Genomic DNA, 21,551 nt, shown 5'->3' on the forward strand with positions numbered 1-21,551 from the left:
TGTCCCTTGTAACGACTTTTGGCTCATTTGATTATTCAGTTGGATTCTAACCATGCAGTTTTTTCTTCGTGTTTCTAGTCAATGCAATTTCAAATCGTTTTAATTAACTGCCATAATGACTTATTGGCTTGCAAAATTACTACATCACAAGATTTCTGTGTTTCTTTAAATTGGCTCAGTTGAGAAATCAAACTTCTAATCTTAACGGTAACCAAGACAGGAGCACAGGCCTTTCTCGTTGAATAATTTGGAACACAGTGTAATAGAAAACTTTTTATTTTCCCCTTTGACAAAATTAAAAAGGAGTACATCAGCAAACATCCCACCTGCACCACAGTTAAACAAAAATGGAGGTGAAAGTCGCCAGCCTTGATATCATATATAAACAATATTATGATTAAGTTGTCTTCCCTAAGGTATGCGCCAAGCCCAGACTCCTTCAGTCAACCACAACATCAAATTTGATGTAATTAAATGGTCCACTATAAAATGAATATTTCTTTAAACGAAAAGAATAAAACAAAAAAAAAACTTTTAAAGTCCAAAAAAAACTTTGTGCAGAATGCACAAAAAACACAAAATAAATTAATACCACAAGTATAAAAAAATAAAATAACAAAAACAAAACAAAAAATCCAGTATCACAATATGCAAAGATCACCACCTGTGTTAATTCTTGCCAACCAAATTGTCTTTAGTGAGAATCTCGAGTGGTTTAGCAGCTTTAACCGAGCCGATGCAATTGTGCTACAAAAGTTCATACCAAAAATCATTGATTAAAAAAATAATTCATAAAGCTAGCTAATACTCAACGTGATGGGAGTTAGATTTTTGGTTTACCATAGTCCTCCTAACAGAAAATTGTTCTGGTGTTAAATGGCAGGCAAATGTTATTGGCAGTGGCCACACAAAATGTTCCCTCCCAGACTATGCCCGGCACATAACCTTAGGGTAGGGCTGGTGCAAAACAACATGTAAGCAATACTTACGTACACACCTTTATAGCGAAACACCCACAGGCTGAAAGCCATACACACTTCCATTACAATCGTCCACTATGGACAATGGCTAGAAGACAAAGCTGGATACAAAAAAATTGCTCTATCCAGCTATCCAGTGTCGGGTAGAACTATTGGGATCAGTGTATTTTCAGGCATAACATACACAGTGTCAACAGGTGGAATAACATGTCAGCTGTCAATAATTATTAACTGGATCAAAAGCTGAAACGGTACCCCATCAGTCCAGCAAGAAAGTTATATTGCCTTCAACAAAGCTCTTAAGCAAGACCCCCCCCCCCCAACCCCCCCAAAAAAGGGACTCTATAAAATATCCAAGGAGCAGTAACACTCATTGGAAAGCATGCACGGTTTATGACATCTTTATAATGACAGATTAAAGAATGAATCTCAGGGGGGTAAGTGGGGGGCTAAAGAGCTGCAATGAGACGTAAAATACTGAAATAGTTCTGCCTCTTCAACCTTAGTTTTAGGACTAGCTAAATTATTATTCCTATGTCAAGAGGCCTCAAGTATTACTTTATCATTACTTTCCATTGACTGTCATAGAATCCCTTATCAGAAATTACCACTCAAGATCAGTACATTTAAATTCTATAATTCTTAAAGGAAGAAAAAAAAGTGCAATTATATCAGTAAGAATCTAGTTATTGACGGCTTATCTCATTTTGAAAAGTAGAGAAATGAAGCAGCAATACAATCCTTATCCCGCCTACAGTATATGTTTCTCTTTTAATTATTAATTTACCTATGGTATGGTATGGTGATGGTATTTATGAAACCTCCTTTAAACGATAAAGATTTGGAGTAAGGTACATGAGGGCGATGGTGGCGTGGGACATTTTGATCGCTACACATTATGCAGCCTCCCTATTATGACTAAATAAATCATGTTCATTCAACATGCATCGCTTTAGAGGCAATCAGATCATAACACAGCATAAATGTACAGATGACAAAATGAAAAGACCTTAATAGATGCACACCAAAGGGTTTCTGCATTATTTCCTGTATGTAAAAAGGTGCATTTATGCACATTTCCTGCATTTACACGTAATAAAAGTATGCTTTGTTTAGCCTCTGGCAAAGTTGAGAGGTGCCTTGTAATAATAAAGTTACACAAGCTCGTTTTAACACACTGATGTATGCGCGTCAATGCACTGTGCATGGGGAAATTTGAGACTATGGCACCCTATGCTGGTTCAGATCATTTCTTTTAATGTACCTATAAGAAAACACCCTCCCTTCAACACTATTCTGAAATCATCAAATTGAGGATGGGGAGGTCAAAGCCAGGCCCCTTTTTTGCTACCAACTGACTTGAATCCCTGTGGTGCTATTGGTGAAAGCCACTTTTGAGCATGTTGGATTTTGCAAGGCGTGAAATCCAAGAGGTATACGTATATCCCTAAGTTTACCCTCCCTCACCTCCCACCCTCCCTCACAGAGACACAGGGCACAGGGAAAGGGGGGAAGGGACCCTCTGCCACATAAGGGCCCGTCACATCCTTCCAGATAATCCATCCCTGCTACGCTGGGCAGTGCAATGAGTCCCCTGGTAACCCCTCCCTATGTTAACCTGGTGGAGATAGAACAAAACATATCAAAAAGTTGCTAAAATAACATTGATAGCATAACACGTACAGAATGATGTGAAACATGGAACAAAATGTATGACTGCTTTTTTTCAGCTGGGTGTGTTACCATCCCTAAAGTAAAATAAAAATAAAAGACTTTACCAAACAGGTCACAGCATCCAGTGTGGACTTGTTAGACGCCGTAGCATGCTGAAAGACGTTCCTTCAACAACGGAGGGAACTGCTCTGAAAACTGTTGCCAGTTCTCTTGGCCGACCTGGTCCTTAAAGCCATGCAGGATCTAGAAAAAATGGAAGGTATGGAGAGGGGTTGGTGTATGTGCAATCTTTTTTATCCTAGATTTTTTTTCCCCCCAAATGGTGAAATTTTCTTAAAGGGGAAGTCAACGTTTTATTCATTTATTTTTAATAAACATTATGAAAATTCTACCTCACTAGTGTAAATGCAGCATTCTGATTGATGTGTTTTTTTTGTGAAACATTAAATCAGAAGCAAAACAGAGCTGATTTACCTATCTGAGGGTGGGCGGTCACTTGCTATCAACAGAAAATAATGGGCAAACACACCTCAGCGTATGATTGCACAAAATAGATAAATAAAAATAAAAAATACCCACAGAAAGAGGGTAATCCCGAGATTGGTCCGTTACCTGACCAGCTGTGATGTTATTTTCAGTTGACACTAAGTGACATAATAGTCGCATGAATTAGATCTTAATCAGAATGCCGTATTTAGACTACAAAGGGGACATAGAACATTCATTTTTGTGGTGGTTGACCTCTCCTTTAAAAACACCTTGGCCAGCTCTACCGCACGTCTCAGACTGAAAAGTCATCCGCAGAATATGTCAGATTTCGAATGTCTTAGAAATGATCATCACAGTGCAAGAAAACAACTCGAGATGTTTGGAAAAATATAAACATTTAATGTCACCCACCTTATAAAACATGTCCCTCAGGTCATCCTTAGGGTTGACCCAGGATGCCACAGCATCACAAAAGAAAATGAAGTCCTAAACAGAAAGAACTGCGTTAGTAAATCAAGGACACGTTGTATGTCCACATGCATTTCACACTTAACAGTAAAGCGTTCAAGTGATTAAATCAGGTCACCTGCACAACCCCAGCTGGGTTTACGCCAATCATTACACAGATTCCACGGAAGGCTGAATCTTTTTCTTCGTTATCCCTGATATTCCTCAGCGATGTGCACCTGGGAAGAAAAAAACAAAATTGACATTAATTCATTCTGGCAGTGTCTGTAAAATCATTGCAGCATCTAATTCAACAAACACGATTGTCCAAAACAAAAGAATAGAGTTCTAACTGTATTGCACAATTCAGTCTATTGTGGACATTGTGCAAATACAAGAGAAAGCAAAATGTTCAACAACAATCTAAGAAATAAGCAGAGGCAAAGTCGACATTGCATTGTTGTTGACGTGCACTAAGCTAATATCTTTTTTTTTTTTAAACATTAAACCAGCGAGTAGTGCTGTGCATTTAAATGGAAAAAAATCTGCAAAAATGAAAAAAATCTGAAGGAAAAAAAAAACAATGACTCACCACGGCCTAATGAAATGTTGAAGCTGTGGTGCCACTTCCTGAGGACAGACATAACCTAGTCTGCCTATTGTAATGGCTGCACAAGAAGAACAAAGGTATTTAGAACATCATTGCTTTAAATGCTTTAAAAGAAAAACTGTATGAGGTCCTTCATGATTTATGTGCATACCTGTATTTTCTAGCAGGGTCTTTGGTGTGTTGGGTCTATTGATGATCTCCACAAGATGTGGCAATACCACTCCAACGTAAAGCTGCATTTCTGCCCCTAGACAATGAAAATGAGTAACTAGAATTTTGTGCTAGCGAAGGATTTTTTTTTTTTTTTATTCCAACCAATGTACAAGACAAATGTAACAGCAGACAGACTGATGAAACAGTACGGTTGAGGAAAATCAGCTAAATGGGTACTCTGTATCGGTTTTAGTTGTAGTGCTTACAAATTCCCAAAAGGCGCTACTTTGGAGTTGATACATGCTAATAGCATTTCAGGTCAAAAATATCTGTATCAGAAAATATAGGAACAATGTGTTTCATTTTTGGTCAATGAGCTGGGATTTTCATCATGTACAGATATTGAGACCTTGTTTTCAGCAAAAAGATTTATTTTGAATGTAAGGCAAACATGGCAGTTGTCATTAATCTTATGCTAGTCTACTCACCCATTTGCATGGCAATTTCCCCAATGGCCCAGGTAGCGTTGTTACATACTGAAATAAACTCTGGGTTGAGATTAAGGCCGAGGATGGGCATGAATTCAGCTGGCGACAAGAACACATGAAACAAATTGTTTTTAATACAACCTACTACACGGCGTCATAATGGCGGTATCATGCATCAAGGGGAAAGAAAATAAAATAACTTACCAATGCAGGGCTTAACATGCAGGAAGCAGACCTTTGTTAAATCTCCCAAGAGTGCAAAGGAGCTTTGCCTCACTTCAGGCATTGTATCCTACAACGCAAAAAACGTATTAGTGTTCTTATAGTAGCAGTGTTTATCCAATTTGAGCCCCAACCCCCAAAACAAATAAGCTAAAAATGGCCCATACCTGCATGCACTGGAAAAGCAGTGTCATAATATTGGACCGGGCTACCAATTGCTCCACATGACTCCCCAAACCCTCAGCCAGGCCACTGAGCAGATCCAGAGCTACAATCATGAAATCTTTGTCAGGTGCCTCATACTGGTCTGGGTGCTGGTTGTACATCTGCAAAAGTCACAGATCAGTATAATTTTCAAAGACCAACAAGCACCCCCCCAAAAATATGAGCATTTGACCTCTCACCATAGCCTGAGCTAAAGTCTTCTGGACAAGTGTGACACAGCGTTGGTAGACAGGTTCACAATAAGGCAGGAACCCACTCTGCAGTGCAGTGGCAACTGAAGACAAACACTAAGAGAAACCACGAAAAGGACATGTTGCTGTGTTGGTTAAATCCCAATCGTGAGGGGAAATATTATTACTTGAGACTTCGATTTAGTTAGGCTTCATGATCTACGATGTTGAAACATATTTTTTTAATTGGAAAAATATGCAAAATTAAAATTGATAAATAATTACCTCCAAAAGAGGAAAAAGATCCTTGTCCTCATCCTTGAGCTCATTCCACTTTGCAATAAGAGGCGGCATCAGCTTTTGAATGTACTCCTGGGGAAAAAATAAAATAGAAATGAGATAAGGTGATGGAAAAAAAAAATCAGAAAATTCTTGCCTGGCGGCAAAAACCTGGTACCAATAAGTACTTACGGGCTGATTAAGGTGGTGGCCCACCGAGTCTGCAAGAGTTCCAATGGCATCATAGAGGATGAGAAGATTCTTGTGCTGGTACTTCCCAAAGGCAAATACCAGCGTGTCCAAGATGAAGCTTAAATATGGTACAAGCTCTGTGCATGCCTCCTCTTCTAAGGTGGCAAACGCACTATGGTGAAAACAAAGATGGAGTAGGACAACAACAACAACATGACTCATCTAATCTATGGTACATAAAAGACTCTACCAGTCAACAAATGATTTGATAAAAATGATGTGGATCAGAACAAAATATGGGAACAAAATGTATCATTGTTATTCAATGAGCTGGGTGTGTCATCATTTCCACGTGAGGAAGAAAAAATAAAGGAGCTCACCTGCAGGCAGCTTCTTGGACCCTCTTGTTTGCATCCAGGATGCACTTAAGAAGCTCTGTCATGAGAGGCTTGAGGTAGGAGTCGGGGGGCTGGGAGACTACCCAATGTGCATAACGACTAAGGGTCCAGCAGGCAATGGAGCGCACCAGGGCCTTCTTGTCACTTAGACACTGGATAAGGTGAGGGATGAGCTCTGGCAGGTAGGGAACCATGCCCTGCATGCAGCCTGGGCCACAAAGACAGTATTTTCATGTAGAATGTGTTTGGATTTGAGGATCATTGGCAGGCCAATATCTTACCTTCGGCAATGGCGCCTAATACAAGGATGCCTGATTCCTTGACGACCCAGTCACCATGGAAGAGCAGGTCTTTCAGGAGTGGCAGAAGATGGGGCAGCAGCTCATCTCGAAACACGTTGGCAAGAACGTCCAGTGCTGCTGCTGAACACTTTCCTGTGGGTTCAAATAAATTGCTCAAATGTAATCCACAGCTAATTGGAAGCCTGCATTTGTCATTCATTGCTCATGATAGAGCAAGTCAATGCTTGTCTACTGTACGTGTATAGAACAGTATTTCTACTCACGTAAGTTCCAGTCTGACAATGTATCGTCATCATCATCATCGTCGTCTTCAATGTCTTCACTGTCCCCTGCTTCTAAGCCTTCATGCTGCAAGGTGACCGTACGTGACTTGTGGAAACGGGGCTTGATGTCCCGATCGCTGTCTGGTACAGCTTCATCTTCCTCGACATCACCCTGGTTAAAACATACATGCAATGAAGACAACTTCCCAATTAGTGTTTGGGCTTAATTAGGTCAGGTGATTAAATAATTGAGTTTACTGCCTTGCACTTTAAAATCAGAACACCAACTCACCTTCAAAAGTATGATATCTATCTCTGAATATTTCATCCCATTTACCAAGATAGGAGTCAGCCTGGGAAGAAGGTGGAGAGAAGAAAAAACACAAGTTAATAAATATGATTCTTTTTTGGGAGCTCGGTACCGTTACAATAAATGTGAGGTACTCACTGCACCAGATGTCCTGACAGCATTTCCTTGCAGATAGGCTGCTCAGCTAAAGTCAGCCAAAACTCGCAGGCTTCCAAAGCTACGTTCTCATCTGGGTCCTGTGTGCGTTGCAGCATGTACTGCCAGAAGAAAGATTAAAGGTGTTGGGGACAAATGTACCACAGCTTCAACAAGTACACAGAGCAGCAGCAAATCTGGATCAGAAGTTTAGGAACTTAAGGTATCATGTGAATCAATGAGCTGGGTGTGTCATCATCTCCAGATGAGATAAGTTTCAGAAAAATGAGTAGGCCACCCACATCCAAATCAACCATTTTTGAATAAGCAGTGAGACCCTTACCTGAATAATGCTGTGCATGTGGGGGATGAGCCGATCGATGCGGACCTCCAGAAGCATGACAAGAGCTCTGCAAACATTCTTTCTGACTTCTGAATCCTCGTCTGCTGCCAGCGCAAAGAGACTCTGAGGGGGTGGAACAATACATGATGAAAACCCTACCAGACAAACCCCCAAAACACACACACACTTTAGCATCCAACACCAACCTCTATAAAGGTGTCAATGTTGTTCATTAGGGCCTGTGCTCTTCCAATGATGAACTGGTTCACACAGGCTATGGCATGGGACCTGGACAAAATGAATCAAAAATCAAATATATACACAAAGCGCAAAGAGTGACAAACTACAAGTGAGGAAGATGGGGACAACTTTTTAAAATTCTTACAATAAAAAATAAAAACAGTAAATTTTCATTGTTCACACCAAACCTTCGGAATTTTTGCTAGCCATGAAAAAAAAAGAAGAAGAAAATCTGCCAGTGAATTTCCTCCTGTCCTGTACCTAATTTTGGGGTTGCAGTGCTTGAAGAACTGGAGGAATTTCGGTATCATAATATTGAGCGGTCTGCTCAAAGCATCACTGTCCAGCAGCTCTGATGAGTCCTCACAGATTTTCTGCAGCGCTCCAAACGAGCCCTGAGACACGGACAGACACAGAGAGGCTGTCAAATCTAACGCAAACATACAGGGACACAGAGGAGAGAACAGGGTTGTGTGAGTTGATAAAATGGTAGTGGAGCAAAAATACTCAAGTCAACATTAAGAAATTACTCTCTACTGTCAAAGTTTCAAACAATTACAGGGTTTCCTTGCCACTTTGTGCGTCATCTTTAACACCCCTTCGTGCTCTGCTGTTTTTTCTTCTTCCATTAAATTAAAAAAGACATACTTCCTCAGCAGTTTCCAGAAGGTTCTGGGGATGTGTTTGACTTATTTTTGCCAGGTGGGATTGTTAAAAAAAAAAAAAAACTTTTGTTGTACCTCGCATGTATTGTAGTCTTCTGAGTTGAGCAGATTGCAGAGCTGAGGCAGGAGCTCAGGCCATGATTGAAGCTCTCCCTTGGAGGAAATAGTTGTAATCAGGATGCCTAAAAGACAGAAACAGGGCTTCAGGGGTGGAAGGACGAGTTCATTCTGGATGGACTGGCAGACTCTTTGTATCAGACAGTATGAATACAAAAACCTTCACAGGCAATCAGCTGACTTTATGCATCACTTCCAAAGCCCGAAAACGCCAAATAGTGAGGAGATTGATACTCACCAATGGTGGCACGGATGAGGGGTGAGGGGTCGCCAATGTTGTTGATGCATTCCTGCTTGATAAAGTCAGCAACAGTTGGTGGGAAGTTCTGGTAATGAGCCTTAACATTGTTCTTCAGTATCAGGCCGCTGAGAGAACGAGTGGGCTCATCTGAAAGGTAGGTTATCAAGAGTTTATTGACAGCAAAGTCTAGACGAGCTAAATCCTTTTGACATTATTTTGCAATTTGCATGACTAGAAACTAGCATTACAAACTAATCTCAAAGTCCATTAGTCACCATTTCGAAACATGGTGCAAATTCATGCACGACAAAAGCAGTGATTGTTGACATGTATTCATTGTTTGGTATAAGGAGAAATGTCAACTTTCATTTGAATAATGTGCATTACTTTGAGAATGGATATACAGGCATGAATTTCAGCCGTGAGGAAGTTCAAGCTCTTTTCATATTGGCCATCCTTCACACGTACAAAGTCACTTTAACAAAATATATAGGTGGATGACAAATTTTCATCTTCCCAACGCACAGCACTTGGGGTGGTAAGTTATCCAATTTAAAATAGTTTTACAGAAAACTGCACTGCAAACATGACAGAAATACATACTAGACTAGTGCAGAAAAGTAAGGATTGTAGAGTCCAATACAAAAGCATTTCGGGTTAAACGGTTAGCATAAATCGAATCAACCAATGAGTGATCAATAGTGATTTTTACTACCCACACACAGCTTTTAACCAGTGGACGAGCGTCCTTAGCAAGTAGAGCAACGAAGAGGAAAATTGACACGTGGCAGGGAAAAGCTGCATTTCTAGGTTAAATAGAAATCCTACAAACCCCAGTATACCATTACAGCAGTGCTGTACATAGGAATAACACGGGCATGCTTACCTTCAGTTTTGAGTCTTGTAAGGACAAAAATAAGGTAGTTGTTAAAGTCGGGGAACTGGTTCAGTTGTTCAAGTTTCTAGATTAGTAGTTGAGGATAATTTCATCGGGATCATCATGTGAGCATTTTAAAATATATGCAAAATAGCAAAGGCAATTCTTCAAGTCGCGAGTTAATTCTTCAAGTATCTTGCATTTTCAATCACACTATGCATACAACATTTTCAAAGACAAAATTATCAATTGGCAAGTTTTCCTTTGTAAATATGAAGCAGCTTCTACTTTCAGATTTCTTGTGGCAAATTCAGGATACTTGTTGGACGGCTCTCTGTGTTGCTGTGTCAGGTGATTGTGAATCCTTAAGCAGCTGGAGGACCTGCTGGAGTCCCTGCTCATCTGGCTGCCACTCCATCCTGTGCACACGCATTCATTAACTTGGTGCCATCAATCATGTAAAATAACACAAAGTGGAAGGGACAGCAAAAAGGGGGGTCTTGGGATCAGACAGTATGAATACAAAGGCCATCAAATGAGAATCAGATTGACATGATGCATCATCTCCCAAAAAACAAAGAAACAAAATGACATCACATTTGCTCAAGGCACTACAGGCAGTCCTTGGGTTACAAACGAGTTCTGTTCCCACACTGGGGACATAACTAAAATTTTAAAATAAGTCAGAATTAACCCCTTAATTACCCTTAAATGTCTAAATAACTATCCAAATATACATCAGGGTCTCGCCTTTCTCCCGACGTTTTGATTATATTCAGTTTTGTTTCCACCATAATGTCTTTCCTCTTGGCTGGACCAGCATCACTAGAAGGTTCTGCTTTATTTTTGGACTGAAGGTGTGAAAAAAGGAGGTTAAAATGACAAGGAAAAAGAAAAAATTAGGTCCAAAGACACTCCGCACCGGTGGGCTACTCTAGATTGCAAACAAGGACTCAAGCGTCGTAAAGTCGGAACAGTGTAGGTCGAGTATGGCGTAACCCGGGGACTGCCTGTATTAATCAGACAGTTGAGTTTAGACTAGTGGAAAGTGCACAGAAAATTATTGTCAAGAATTTGGGGGGGTTGACGTCTTTAAATGTTTATAGGTCTTTACAAATTAAGAACTGTTTGAACTTGCATTAGCAATTGTTTTTTAAATTGTAAATAGAACCCTAAAACACGCCAAAGCCAGGCTTTCAAAAAGTAACTGGCGCGTCAATGTGCAATGTGACTTCTCTTCTCTACAAATATGATGCAGATGGAACCACTCTTAGGCACAGCTTTTGCCACCTCTGGTTATTTTGACGGCTATAATTCCCCTCGGAAATAGGCTCGAGACCTGAAACGAACACATTAAACAACACGAGTGGTTGAAATATATGACCCAGCTTAATCCTTCAAGTTAATCCTTCCCCCAACCCCCACAGCACTCGCTCACTCATTGAAGTGCATTTTATCTACAAATAAGTTTACATTTAGAATTAACAAAAGCAGATCCGAACACTTGCAGTATCGTACGCGTCGATTTGGATCTGAGCGACTTGCTTGGTGGAGTTGCATTGTAGTGATTTGGCCGAGAAACGGTGAAGCTAAAAGTCAGCTAACTGTAGCAACGTAGCAGGACCGTCATGATCAATTTTGACTGTTACCGAAAAATATTGGTCACATAAACTGAATGGCGCCGAAGAATCAACTCACACGATAACAATAGTAACATGTGACATCGATGATTTGTTCTGGTCCACATTCGGTAACTGTACACAGATAGGATTATGCTAAAGAAATTGCCCTTCTTGCTCGGGCCTGGTCGAATGGAAAGTTTCATGCCATCGTGTTCACATGTGACGGGCACACATACAGCGCAAAAACAACTTGAACCCGAACAAAGAAGTCAAAAGCAGTTCCCGATAGAATGTAAAAACCTCAAATCGCATAACTGATTGCGGTTTAAGCGGTGATGCCAGCAAATAATAGTTGCAGACTTGTTGAACACGTTGCGCAAGGTGGTGCTAATGCTAAAGCTAGTACAGGGCTAATGCTTAACAACGAAACCTTTAGCAAACTGAATGCACTAATTACACGCGGAGGCAATATAGCCATTGAAACACGTTAAATAATAAGAATTCAATCTATACGCTAAAATACGTACAATATTGACTTTTAGTTGATCAATTAATGCTGGGCCGCTCTTCTGCCGTCCCCCGTAGCGGTTCTTGTTCAAATGAGCACGCTGACTGAAACTGACTCATGGCGGCTACCGTTGTCATCATCTCGCGAGAAAAAAAGAACCATCAAATTCACTTTAGCCGTCATATTAGTAATACTGTGCGTATACATATATTGTTCACGCCACCATTAAAAAAAACTCAAGGTAAAATAACGGAACTGTATTTTAATTATCCACGGTAAATGTGCTGCATTGAAGTAAAAAAAAGCGTTTACACGAGATGAATGCATAGTTTCATTATATTATATTATTTCAGTTTATATCAGTTTTATTATATTATTAATTATGATTATCAATACATTATTTGTATTTTATTCAGTGATTCTTTCTCAAACAATTGATTCGATTGGCACTCACATCGAAGTTTGAAAATCATTACAATACCTTCCAGTATCACCATGCATTGTTGAAATAAACAGTCGCAATTTCTTCAAAAATATTTATTTCAACAGTCACATATGAAGTGACAATTTATACAAAAACAAGCAGTACTCTGTACATTAAAAAAATATTGTAAAAAAATACTGACTTCAGTCGCATTAAATGCATGTGCTTGCACACATCAACAGTAGTTTGCTTATTTGTGTGTATACAATATTATGTTGAAATTGCAAACAAATGATTTCTGATTTGGTAACTATGTTATCCATGAATATTAGAAAAGCCAGCAATAATTTTGCCAAATTTGATATTAAATCAGCAGTTGATCAAAACGCATTATTCTTTACTTGACAGTAAAGTTTATGACTGTAAATACACTGTATCAGGCATTGATTATTTCCACTGCGGTTGGCATGAAGTGTTGTTCATATCCTGATGCGTCTTCTTTCATTATTCTCACTGAAGGTGGCATGAAGTGCTGTTCATATCCTGATGTGGCTTCTTCTTCTTCTGATGAGCTCCAACCAGCATCCCGGCCAGCCACCCCACTCACATCTTTTTCCTCCTCTGAATCAAATATTTTGCTGTACCCTTCTCTACCAGATCTATGTGTTCTCCGAGTACACCCCTCTGAAGCAGCTGCTGGTTTTGTTTGTTCTTCAAGGAGGTCGTTTTGTCCGCGCACAGGGCGCTGGATTTCAACAACCTCTAACATGGACATCGTGGGATGTGGCTCATTGATGGGAACGCAGATCCAAGCCAAGGGCTCATTCACCTACAGTAATCAAACAAATGAGTAAACGTTCATATTGTTGAAATATTGACATTACTCAGGCTTTAGAGTAATAGAACTATATTCACCTGATACTTCATCATTTCGAAGATGGAGCTATTGTATGGATCTGGTACTTTCTCATTTATGCACAGACATGTCTTGCTTGTTCCTTTATGAAAACTGACACACAAACATGTTGTGTTAGCAATGTTGAAAGATTAGTATTCGCTTGTATATATCAGGCAAAATGTATTTTCTCACCTGAATAACATGAAAAGAAAGCAAATTATGACTGGGAGACATAGTAGTAGGAGGAGTGCAAACATGTGAGCTGAGAAACAAATAATGAGAGGTATGGCATAAAAATGTGTTATAGATGAGAACTTGATTTTTATCAGAAGGGTATTTCTGAGAAAAATTACATTTTGATTTTAACTGAAGATGCTCTTGTTGCTTTGTGATGAAACTTGCGGTGACGTTGGCTCCTGGCCCAGCTTCCGTCACAGCCTTGATCCAAACTTTATACTCTTGATATGGACTGAGTTTTGTCAGCTCAAGCGTCTTATTTTCGTCCTGAGGGTATGCGCTCACATTGTATACTGCTGTAGGAAAGATTAGTTCATTAAAATATTACAAAAACACACACAGATTTTAAATTGATTTAGAGACTAATATTGTGTGTACATGAATAAAACAGTTGGTCCTCTACTAATACACAAAGAAAAAAAACATCAATGGTCACTCAAATAATTTGAAACCTATGAATAAATAGAAAAATACTGAAAATTACCCATTTGTCCCTGAACGCCTATTTCGTAATACAAGATCAGCCCATTCTGCATGGTCAGCGGTACAGGCTCCCAAAACAGCGTTGCCCATGTCCCATCAATGGAAATCACTCTAAATGAACGCACTTTGGCGGGAACTTGAAAAGAACAAAATTACAAATTTGATAACAAATAATTTTTGAAGAGAATGATAAATAAATGTATGGATACCTACTTCCATGGAAAGAATATGCAATAACAGATGAAATATGATGGTTTTGTTGGTCGCTTGTAACAGCGAACAGTGACACTTGGTAGGGTCTGTACTTTTCAAAATGACCTGTAATGGGAAATTGCATTTTATTTGAAATGACATGACTATGCACAATTGTACCTTGATTACAAATTAAATGACTTTGAAACTTCCTAAATAAAACAAACCTATAAATGTAACTGTGGAGCAGCTTTTATTCACTCTGATCCAGTCAAATCCATTGCCTAAGGGACTTCCTGCTTGTTTGTATTGCACCACAAATTCCTTAAAAGATTTGGGGTCAAGCAGCTGAGATGGCAGATCCCACGAGACGGTGAGGTTCATCATATCCATCCTGACATCAATTTCCTGCTCATTTCTCACTTTACCTAAAATCATCAGAGCAAAGCAATACTGTAACTGTAGCATTTCTACGGGGCCATGGAGCACATAACGACAAACAAGAGAATAGTACAAATAAATTAAACATACATTATACTAAATTTATTTAGCCATTTTCAGCAGTAAAAATTGGTTATTTTGTCTATAATTCATTTTTAACAAATTATTTTATGTACAATCAATACAAATTATGTCAAGAGATTTTTTTTTAAATGAGGGATTAATCAAGGTCTATAATTAATTAAATCTCTTTTTAATATCAACTAAATGTAGGTAATATTGTGTTTTGGCAGATCGAAAGATTGATATCCAACAACATAAAAGTGGCTCCAGTCATCTATTTACTTTAACAGACTTTTAACAGATGCAGTGGTAACCATTTATTTCTGCTATGTTTAAGACAAGTCCCAAATGCTGGCTGCAACCTTTATTTTTACTATCCTGAGCTGTGCCAGCAGTCACAGCTTACTGTATTGACTGCATAATTTTGCGGTTGCAAAAAAAAAAAAAAAAAATGGTTCCATTGATATGTTTTTTCACAAGTGTGCCTACTGTAATCAAGAAATTTCTGGGCAACAGATACCTGACATAGGACTTGTGAGGTAAGAGGCATTTGTGGCACCATGGGCATTGTAGGCTGATATACTGGCAGAAGACACATTTGTTAAAGAGGAGTTGAGATAGCACTGCATCTTATAACACACCACCCAGCCGTTAGGCTCAGATATGGAAATATTCATTAGCAAAGTCATGCTGTGTTTGGAGAACAGCGTAACTTCATAACCCAGAACAGGACCAAAAGTCTGAGATGGAGGAAGCTTCTGGAGGAGGAAAAACAGGATGAGGATTAAATTAAAAATGTGTCTTCACTTCAATCACATCTTCATGGTTGTCTTTTACAATCATTGTTGTGATAAATACAAGGAAAAATATTCAACATTCCTTCATTAATATTTTTAACTGAAAATATAATGTGGTTTAGTAGTACATATTTGTGTTATCTACCTTCCATGTCATAACACAATCAATATTAGTGGCAGAGATTCCACAATCCCTCCATACATCCACCTGTCCAGTGGGGGCTGAAAAAACAGATTGCGCTCCAAAAATTAGTCGACATATGTTTTTTTTAATAGGTATTGATCCTAATTTTTCAAATTTATAATGAACCTCTGAAAAGTAGATTTACCTGTTTCAGAGCATATTCTTTGGACTGGACTCCAGTCACTGATCAAACCGGCGGCACAGACACAGCGCACCTGAACTTCATAGACTATACCATCTTGGACCAGGTCACTGAATTCATAGCTGAGTTGTGCTCCAATTTGATCCTAAGCCAAAAAGAAAATTGAGTGAGGGCACAGGGGGGGAGACCAAAGATTTGGATTTTAAAGTGGAATCAAGTGTAAGAAACAGCTGGGGTTTCCACTACTAAAACTAAGTACAGTAATTGTCATTCTTTCTCCAGGCAATGTTAATACCTCATGCCAAAGTTTTTTTCCTTCAGTCCAAAATTGCACATCACACGATTCCAAAGGGAGGTGTGGCTCAGTACAGATGGAAGTCCAGGATATTTCCAAAGGATCTTGCGGGCTCCACGAAATTATAGGAGGCGATGGTTTCACTAAAGGCAGCGATAAGGCAGAAATACTGTATTCTATGTCAACTTAATAGAGTTCAAACATTCATACAGTTCAAATATCATTTTCATAGAAGACATTTATACATGTGAGCAATGTTTCCTGGACTCACTAATGTCTCCAGTGTCAAAGACATTGACTTGAGATTTGGCAGAACCGTGTTTGCTTTCAGCCAGCACCCAAACATGAAGCTCACTGTTCATGGAGAAGTGCTCCCGGTCGATTAAGCCATTCAAATAGGTCCCGGTGTTCACATGGCCTTTTCTGGAGAAGAAGCAAGAGGAGATTTGGTAAATCCAGTTGACGATGTTAACTTAGCAGTGATGAGTAGAAAGTAGCAGCATTAACAAATTTTGGAATAACATAAGTTTAATACAATGTAGTTATTACTGTGACTATTTTCATAAGAAATGCTACTTTTACACAGTTGAATTGGGCTATATTCCATTTGTTTGTTATATGTATATTTTATGTACATGTATACATTATAGTATATCTTGCACAATTTTGGTTGATCTGAGAGATTTGTGTTACAAGATTTTGTTTAACCAATCCAAAATAAAGATGAGTGACATTGAACTCTATCTGACCAATCAAAGAGCAAGGTCATGACAATCTTCATGCTGGAGCCCTACATTGAGAGTGACTAATTTATAAGGTAGAAATCTATTTTCATCTTGAAAAGCAAAGGAAAGAGGTTTACAAAATAGATGAACTATGAAAAAAAATAGGTCTGTGCCATTTCCAGTCTGCCTAAAAATGTCCACATTTCAGCCTTTAATAATCCCAATTCAAACTTCAGAAGACAATCTGCTGTAATTTCTTTCTGGTGATGCTATAGTGTGAGAGGACATTTTCTCATGGCTGACTTTGCATTAATTTATGTTATTTTATCACAGGTATCATTATGTTATAAAGATCATATTTTCTCATGTAAACAGTTTTCTTGGCAACAACTTTTGGCTACTTGTGCCAAATCTCTCATTTAATGACCAGATGCACTTACATGTTCTCTTCTGTTTCCCAGTGGAGACTGTAGTTTGTGGGAACCATTGTATCAAATCTATGATTCCAACTACAGTGAATATCAACCCCGCAGCTGTCATCACACGGAATGTAGCACTCTGGTTTGGAGGGGGGCTCTAGAGGACCTAATGAAATCAAAAGAGTAGAGAATAACAGTGTAGATTGTCTCTGAGTTTAATGTCATTTGAATACTAATGCATCAAGAGAACATGTGTCCTGACAGTAATTTTCAGTTTCCATTAAGAATATTCGGGTGCGAGCATCCCGCCACATTCCTCTCAGCTACTCAATGAAAAAACTTGTTGGAAGAGCTAATATGCAAATAGAGAAATGAGAGGTTTGCAAATAAAAGACATGATATTTAACCCTTAGGATATTCACTCGCACCACAGCATAAAATACAGCTCAGCTGAGTAGAGCACAAACAGGAAATGAGCTCTCTGCCCACTTGTTTTTTATCGCAGCGGATCTGTCAATAAAAACCACAATGTAAAACCATCACTGTTGCACAGCTCAATGTGCAAATCACAAATGTGAAATGTGCAATGAGGGCGCTCACCATTCATAATTAAATAGCATGGAGTGTACACATGAAGCTCTTCTTTCTTTTCACAATATAATTTTATTTTAGTCGGTTTCACTCACCAAACTGAGCAGAGAAATACTGGTTAAATAATTTATTAGCAAATGTGGTGCAACATTTTCTTTAATGCAATAAAGGGAAAGGCACCAGAAATTTGTAAATCACTACAGATTTTACCTGCAGCAGCAAAAAGAATTGTCATGTTGACTATTAAGACCAAGCGAAGCCATCGTGGGGCCATTGCATTTGGACCAAGCCTGTAATCTGTAAATGTAAACACGTACATACCGTGTTACTATCCATCCATCCATCCATCGATTTTGCATAGCAACGTATGCTACCGAAATCGATATTTCATACCTGCGAAAAGAGCCACGGACTGTGGGACTTGTTGTGGCAAAAGAATGTATTGTGTCACCAGATGTCCAGAGATTCCATTGACCTCGCAGGTCTTGGGCAGATCCGGTATGTGCTTTCACACCGTAAAAAATTCCATGGTTGTCGAGTGTAGTCACTGTAATCAAATATGTTGCAACGATGCATATACATACATGCAAGATATTATAAAAAAAAAGATTGCTATCAAATATTTAGTTCACTATGTTATTTTTATACTCAAACATAGGCTACTTATTTTTAAACTCAAACATACAGTACTTGACAGAGTTCACACGAGCTTAAATGTACATAGTAAGCACAACGTTTTACTCGTTTCCTTTTCAACAGTTTGGTGAGTTCCAGTTCTTCATTTATCCAATTTGGCGACTACATTGCACGATTCATAGATGTCAAATGTAGCGGATTTTTTACATCGTCAAAGGTACGAAACAATTTAGCGCGACGCATCGTAACATGCTATTAGTATTTAGACAGCGTATACTGTAAGTCGAAATTGTCAAATTTTAAGTGTTATTTTCCCAGTGACGTCTCCACGTATTTTCAGTTACCGTTGTCATAAATGAAAATAAAAGAAAACTTCCAGGTTGGCGAATTTCGATATCTGGAAGCTTCAACAAGACGATGTATGCTAATGATAGATATAAAATAAAATAGTATAATGACAGCTAAAATAGCTATGTAAGACGTACCTCATGTCCAAAGAAAGCATTCAGTCACGTAGAACTTTGCGACGTCTGACATTTTGAGTAGAAACAAGGCCACGCCCCTTCAGTATTTCCGATGACACAACAACCACGTGATATGTGTGAAAAAGGTGAAAGGTCATTGATAAATGGCTGCTATTCAATTTACCATTCACCCTGCCTCCTGTCCAAAATCAACTGTAATAGACTCCAGTTCACCTGCAATTCTACTACGAACAAACAACCATTAACCCATATTTAAATCTACACACAATTTGATTTTTCAATTAATATTTACGTAGTACTTATTTTTAGAAAATGCCGAAAGCTTGAGTACTTTGCAAGCTAAAACATAAATCTCAAAAGCAAACATGTTTAAACGCAATACAATTTATTCCTGTATTCTGCACCGTTAAGACAAAAATGATCAATTGATTCATTCTTTTGGAGCACTGATTATCAACCAAGGTTAAATTCATGCTCTCTGACTGTGTGCATAATATTTAACTTTGCAAAGACGAGATTTTAGGTCTCAACGTTCGATCTCATTACATTGTGTAAGTGTACTTAATTTAGCTATATTATAGTTGATGTCAGTGAAAATACAGAGTTAAATGTTAAATGGATTGGACTTATATAGTGCTTAAAGCTTAAAGTTAAATTAAAACACCAAAAGTATTCAATGATCACGATGTTTTGTGTTGCCATTTACACATGATTTTTTGCTAAATTAAATTTCTCTAAGGTGGTAACACAAACATGGTATTTATTAATTGTTTTGGAGCGGTGTTAACAAACAAAGTGTTATAAATATTTCATTGAATGGCAAATGAAACAAAAAGACAACATTCTGATCAAATTCATACATCCATTTGACAAGTAAAATAGCTATGTTTTAATGCTTTTACAATAATGCAGAGACCAAAAGTTCACAAGAAAAAAAGGAGCGCACACATTCACATGTTTGCTTGGTTTTAATAATCTCAACTATATCACACTTTAAACCAATAATAATGTACAGTAAGGAGGCATTTGTGTTCAGTTCTCAACAAAGAGAACTGATCTCACTTTTGCTACAGCCCCACTTGCAACATGCATTGGAAAGACCCAACACCACGTCCCGGCCCTTGCGATCTGCCTTCCTCAGGGCTTCAAGAATCTCTTCAGTGATAAACGAACGAGTTTGCCTGCTGAAGATTCTGTCTGGGTTTTCACTTGATATGAAATCCAGATCTCTGTTTCTCTGGAGTATACTTTCCATCACGGGATTATGACTCAATTCCTCTGAGGAGTCTTGATGAGAGCCAAGTAGGTCTTCTGCTGCAGGAAAATTAGTAAAAGTTGAGTTTCAAAGGACTTCTATAAAAAATAAAGTTTTATCCATACAGTATAAAAATCGGGAACTCCAACACTTCTTTTACATAATGGACAAGCATAGTGTCTTACCTGACGTTCTGAGTGATCGTTTCCATCGTGAGCCACCACAGTTGAAGATGACTGCTCGAATGAACTCACGACCACAAAGCTTGACGCCATAAATTGGGTTGTCCATAGGCTGAACTTCATTTGTCAGCAGACACACGGCCAGAAGCAAAACTTTCCACATATCACAACGAGGAAATAAAACCAAAGGTACGGAAAGAAATTAGAGTATCTTTGCTGCACAGCAATTAGGTACTGTATCTGCTTCCCTGTCTGCAACAGCTTTGACTATGTGAGTGACCCAAAAGGGGTTTATAAGGGGGGGACATTCACATTTACGCAAATAGGGTTCTCTGAGAGAATAGAAGATTTGAAAGGGAGATATAGTCTGAGACCTTTACAAAGAATGAAACGCGGACCAAAGGTCGTAAGCACCTGAAGTGCTTTAGTCACCTTAATTATCCTCCAATTCCACACATAAATCATGCCATAATTGTGAATTGCATTTCATTATTACAAGGATCACAATAATGTGAGCAAGTCAGCAAGCAGAATAAACTAAATATGAATATGTTTTTTTCTTTTAAATAACGTTTTTGTCGTGTTATTTGACAGATAATAGTTGCAATATTTTCAGTATTTTGTGACCAATATGGTGGCGGGTGAGTGTTTATCCTGTACAACATGCTCAACTACTATTTAAAATTCTACTAGGTATTAGTGTTAAAAAAAATCTATACAAAATTAATTGCAAGCTAGTACAATACCTACATAACCACAAATACAAAAAAAAAGTTCCTAAAACTCTAAAAACAATATCTCATATTTATAATAATATATTAAACTAAAATCCCAATTATCCATGTGTATTATTTATATCTGAATATTGTATTTTTCTGCCATTTTAAACCACTAATCACAATTTGTATGGCTTCCGTATAATCATCATGTGCTCTTGATAATGACTTTTTCTGTCAATTCTTTAAAAGAAAGGTGAGTAGAGAGAACACAGCCATTACTGGTGACATTTTCAAAGTCCGATAACATAGAACTGTGGTTACGGGTCACACAAAAATAAAACACCTTTTATCTGTTGAGCCACTAGTCAAAGGTCATTCATTTGGAAAAATACAATAGTATGATGAATTTGTAATTAATATGACAATGGCAAGG

The 21,551-nt window shown here is 38.4% G+C and overlaps 3 protein-coding genes and 1 non-coding gene across 6 annotated transcripts; all 4 read right to left on the minus strand.

Annotated features, from left to right (window-relative positions):
* Positions 1-260: 260 nt before the first annotated feature.
* Positions 261-12,061, minus strand: LOC148410636 (transportin-2-like). The gene is made up of 25 exons (XM_088437332.1): positions 11,970-12,061; positions 10,140-10,239; positions 9,830-9,905; positions 8,941-9,090; positions 8,661-8,767; positions 8,182-8,315; positions 7,887-7,968; positions 7,681-7,803; positions 7,341-7,459; positions 7,185-7,245; positions 6,893-7,064; positions 6,609-6,761; positions 6,310-6,535; positions 5,930-6,101; positions 5,744-5,830; positions 5,468-5,575; positions 5,231-5,389; positions 5,046-5,133; positions 4,842-4,940; positions 4,352-4,447; positions 4,183-4,258; positions 3,730-3,829; positions 3,555-3,629; positions 2,759-2,897; positions 261-2,598 (listed from the first exon to the last, which is right to left on the minus strand). Exons 2-24 carry the CDS (start codon positions 10,236-10,238, stop codon positions 2,790-2,792), a joined length of 2,670 nt encoding a protein of 889 aa, XP_088293458.1. The 5' UTR covers position 10,239; positions 11,970-12,061; the 3' UTR covers positions 261-2,598; positions 2,759-2,789.
* Positions 10,322-10,390, minus strand: LOC148410637 (small nucleolar RNA SNORD41). The gene has a single exon (XR_015868281.1). It is a non-coding gene; the product is annotated as a small nucleolar RNA SNORD41 (small nucleolar RNA).
* A 411-nt stretch (positions 12,062-12,472) lies between the features above and the next one.
* il12rb2l (interleukin 12 receptor, beta 2a, like) lies at positions 12,473-19,044 on the minus strand. Of its 2 annotated transcripts, none has more exons than XM_088436066.1 (16): positions 18,963-19,044; positions 18,235-18,388; positions 18,052-18,138; positions 17,272-17,416; positions 16,378-16,529; positions 16,107-16,249; positions 15,815-15,956; positions 15,631-15,707; positions 15,209-15,446; positions 14,412-14,612; positions 14,206-14,310; positions 13,994-14,128; positions 13,626-13,802; positions 13,465-13,534; positions 13,290-13,383; positions 12,473-13,203 (listed from the first exon to the last, which is right to left on the minus strand). In XM_088436066.1, exons 3-16 carry the CDS (start codon positions 18,113-18,115, stop codon positions 12,811-12,813), a joined length of 2,136 nt encoding a protein of 711 aa, XP_088292192.1. In that variant the 5' UTR covers positions 18,116-18,138; positions 18,235-18,388; positions 18,963-19,044; the 3' UTR covers positions 12,473-12,810. The 2 variants fall into 2 exon arrangements, with proteins under 2 accessions (XP_088292192.1, XP_088292191.1); XM_088436065.1 differs by having other exon boundaries at positions 13,626-13,805.
* A 911-nt stretch (positions 19,045-19,955) lies between these two features.
* rln3a (relaxin 3a) lies at positions 19,956-21,446 on the minus strand. Of its 2 annotated transcripts, none has more exons than XM_088437757.1 (2): positions 20,403-21,446; positions 19,956-20,273 (listed from the first exon to the last, which is right to left on the minus strand). In XM_088437757.1, exons 1-2 carry the CDS (start codon positions 20,560-20,562, stop codon positions 20,002-20,004), a joined length of 432 nt encoding a protein of 143 aa, XP_088293883.1. In that variant the 5' UTR covers positions 20,563-21,446; the 3' UTR covers positions 19,956-20,001. The 2 variants fall into 2 exon arrangements, with proteins under 2 accessions (XP_088293883.1, XP_088293882.1); XM_088437756.1 differs by having other exon boundaries at positions 19,956-20,276.
* Positions 21,447-21,551: the final 105 nt, after the last annotated feature.

Source organism: Hippichthys cyanospilos, chromosome 16 (genome assembly GCF_059441005.1).
Source record: "Hippichthys cyanospilos isolate Australia breed blue-spotted pipefish chromosome 16, RoL_Hcya_1.0, whole genome shotgun sequence".
NCBI lineage: Eukaryota > Metazoa > Chordata > Actinopteri > Syngnathiformes > Syngnathidae > Hippichthys > Hippichthys cyanospilos.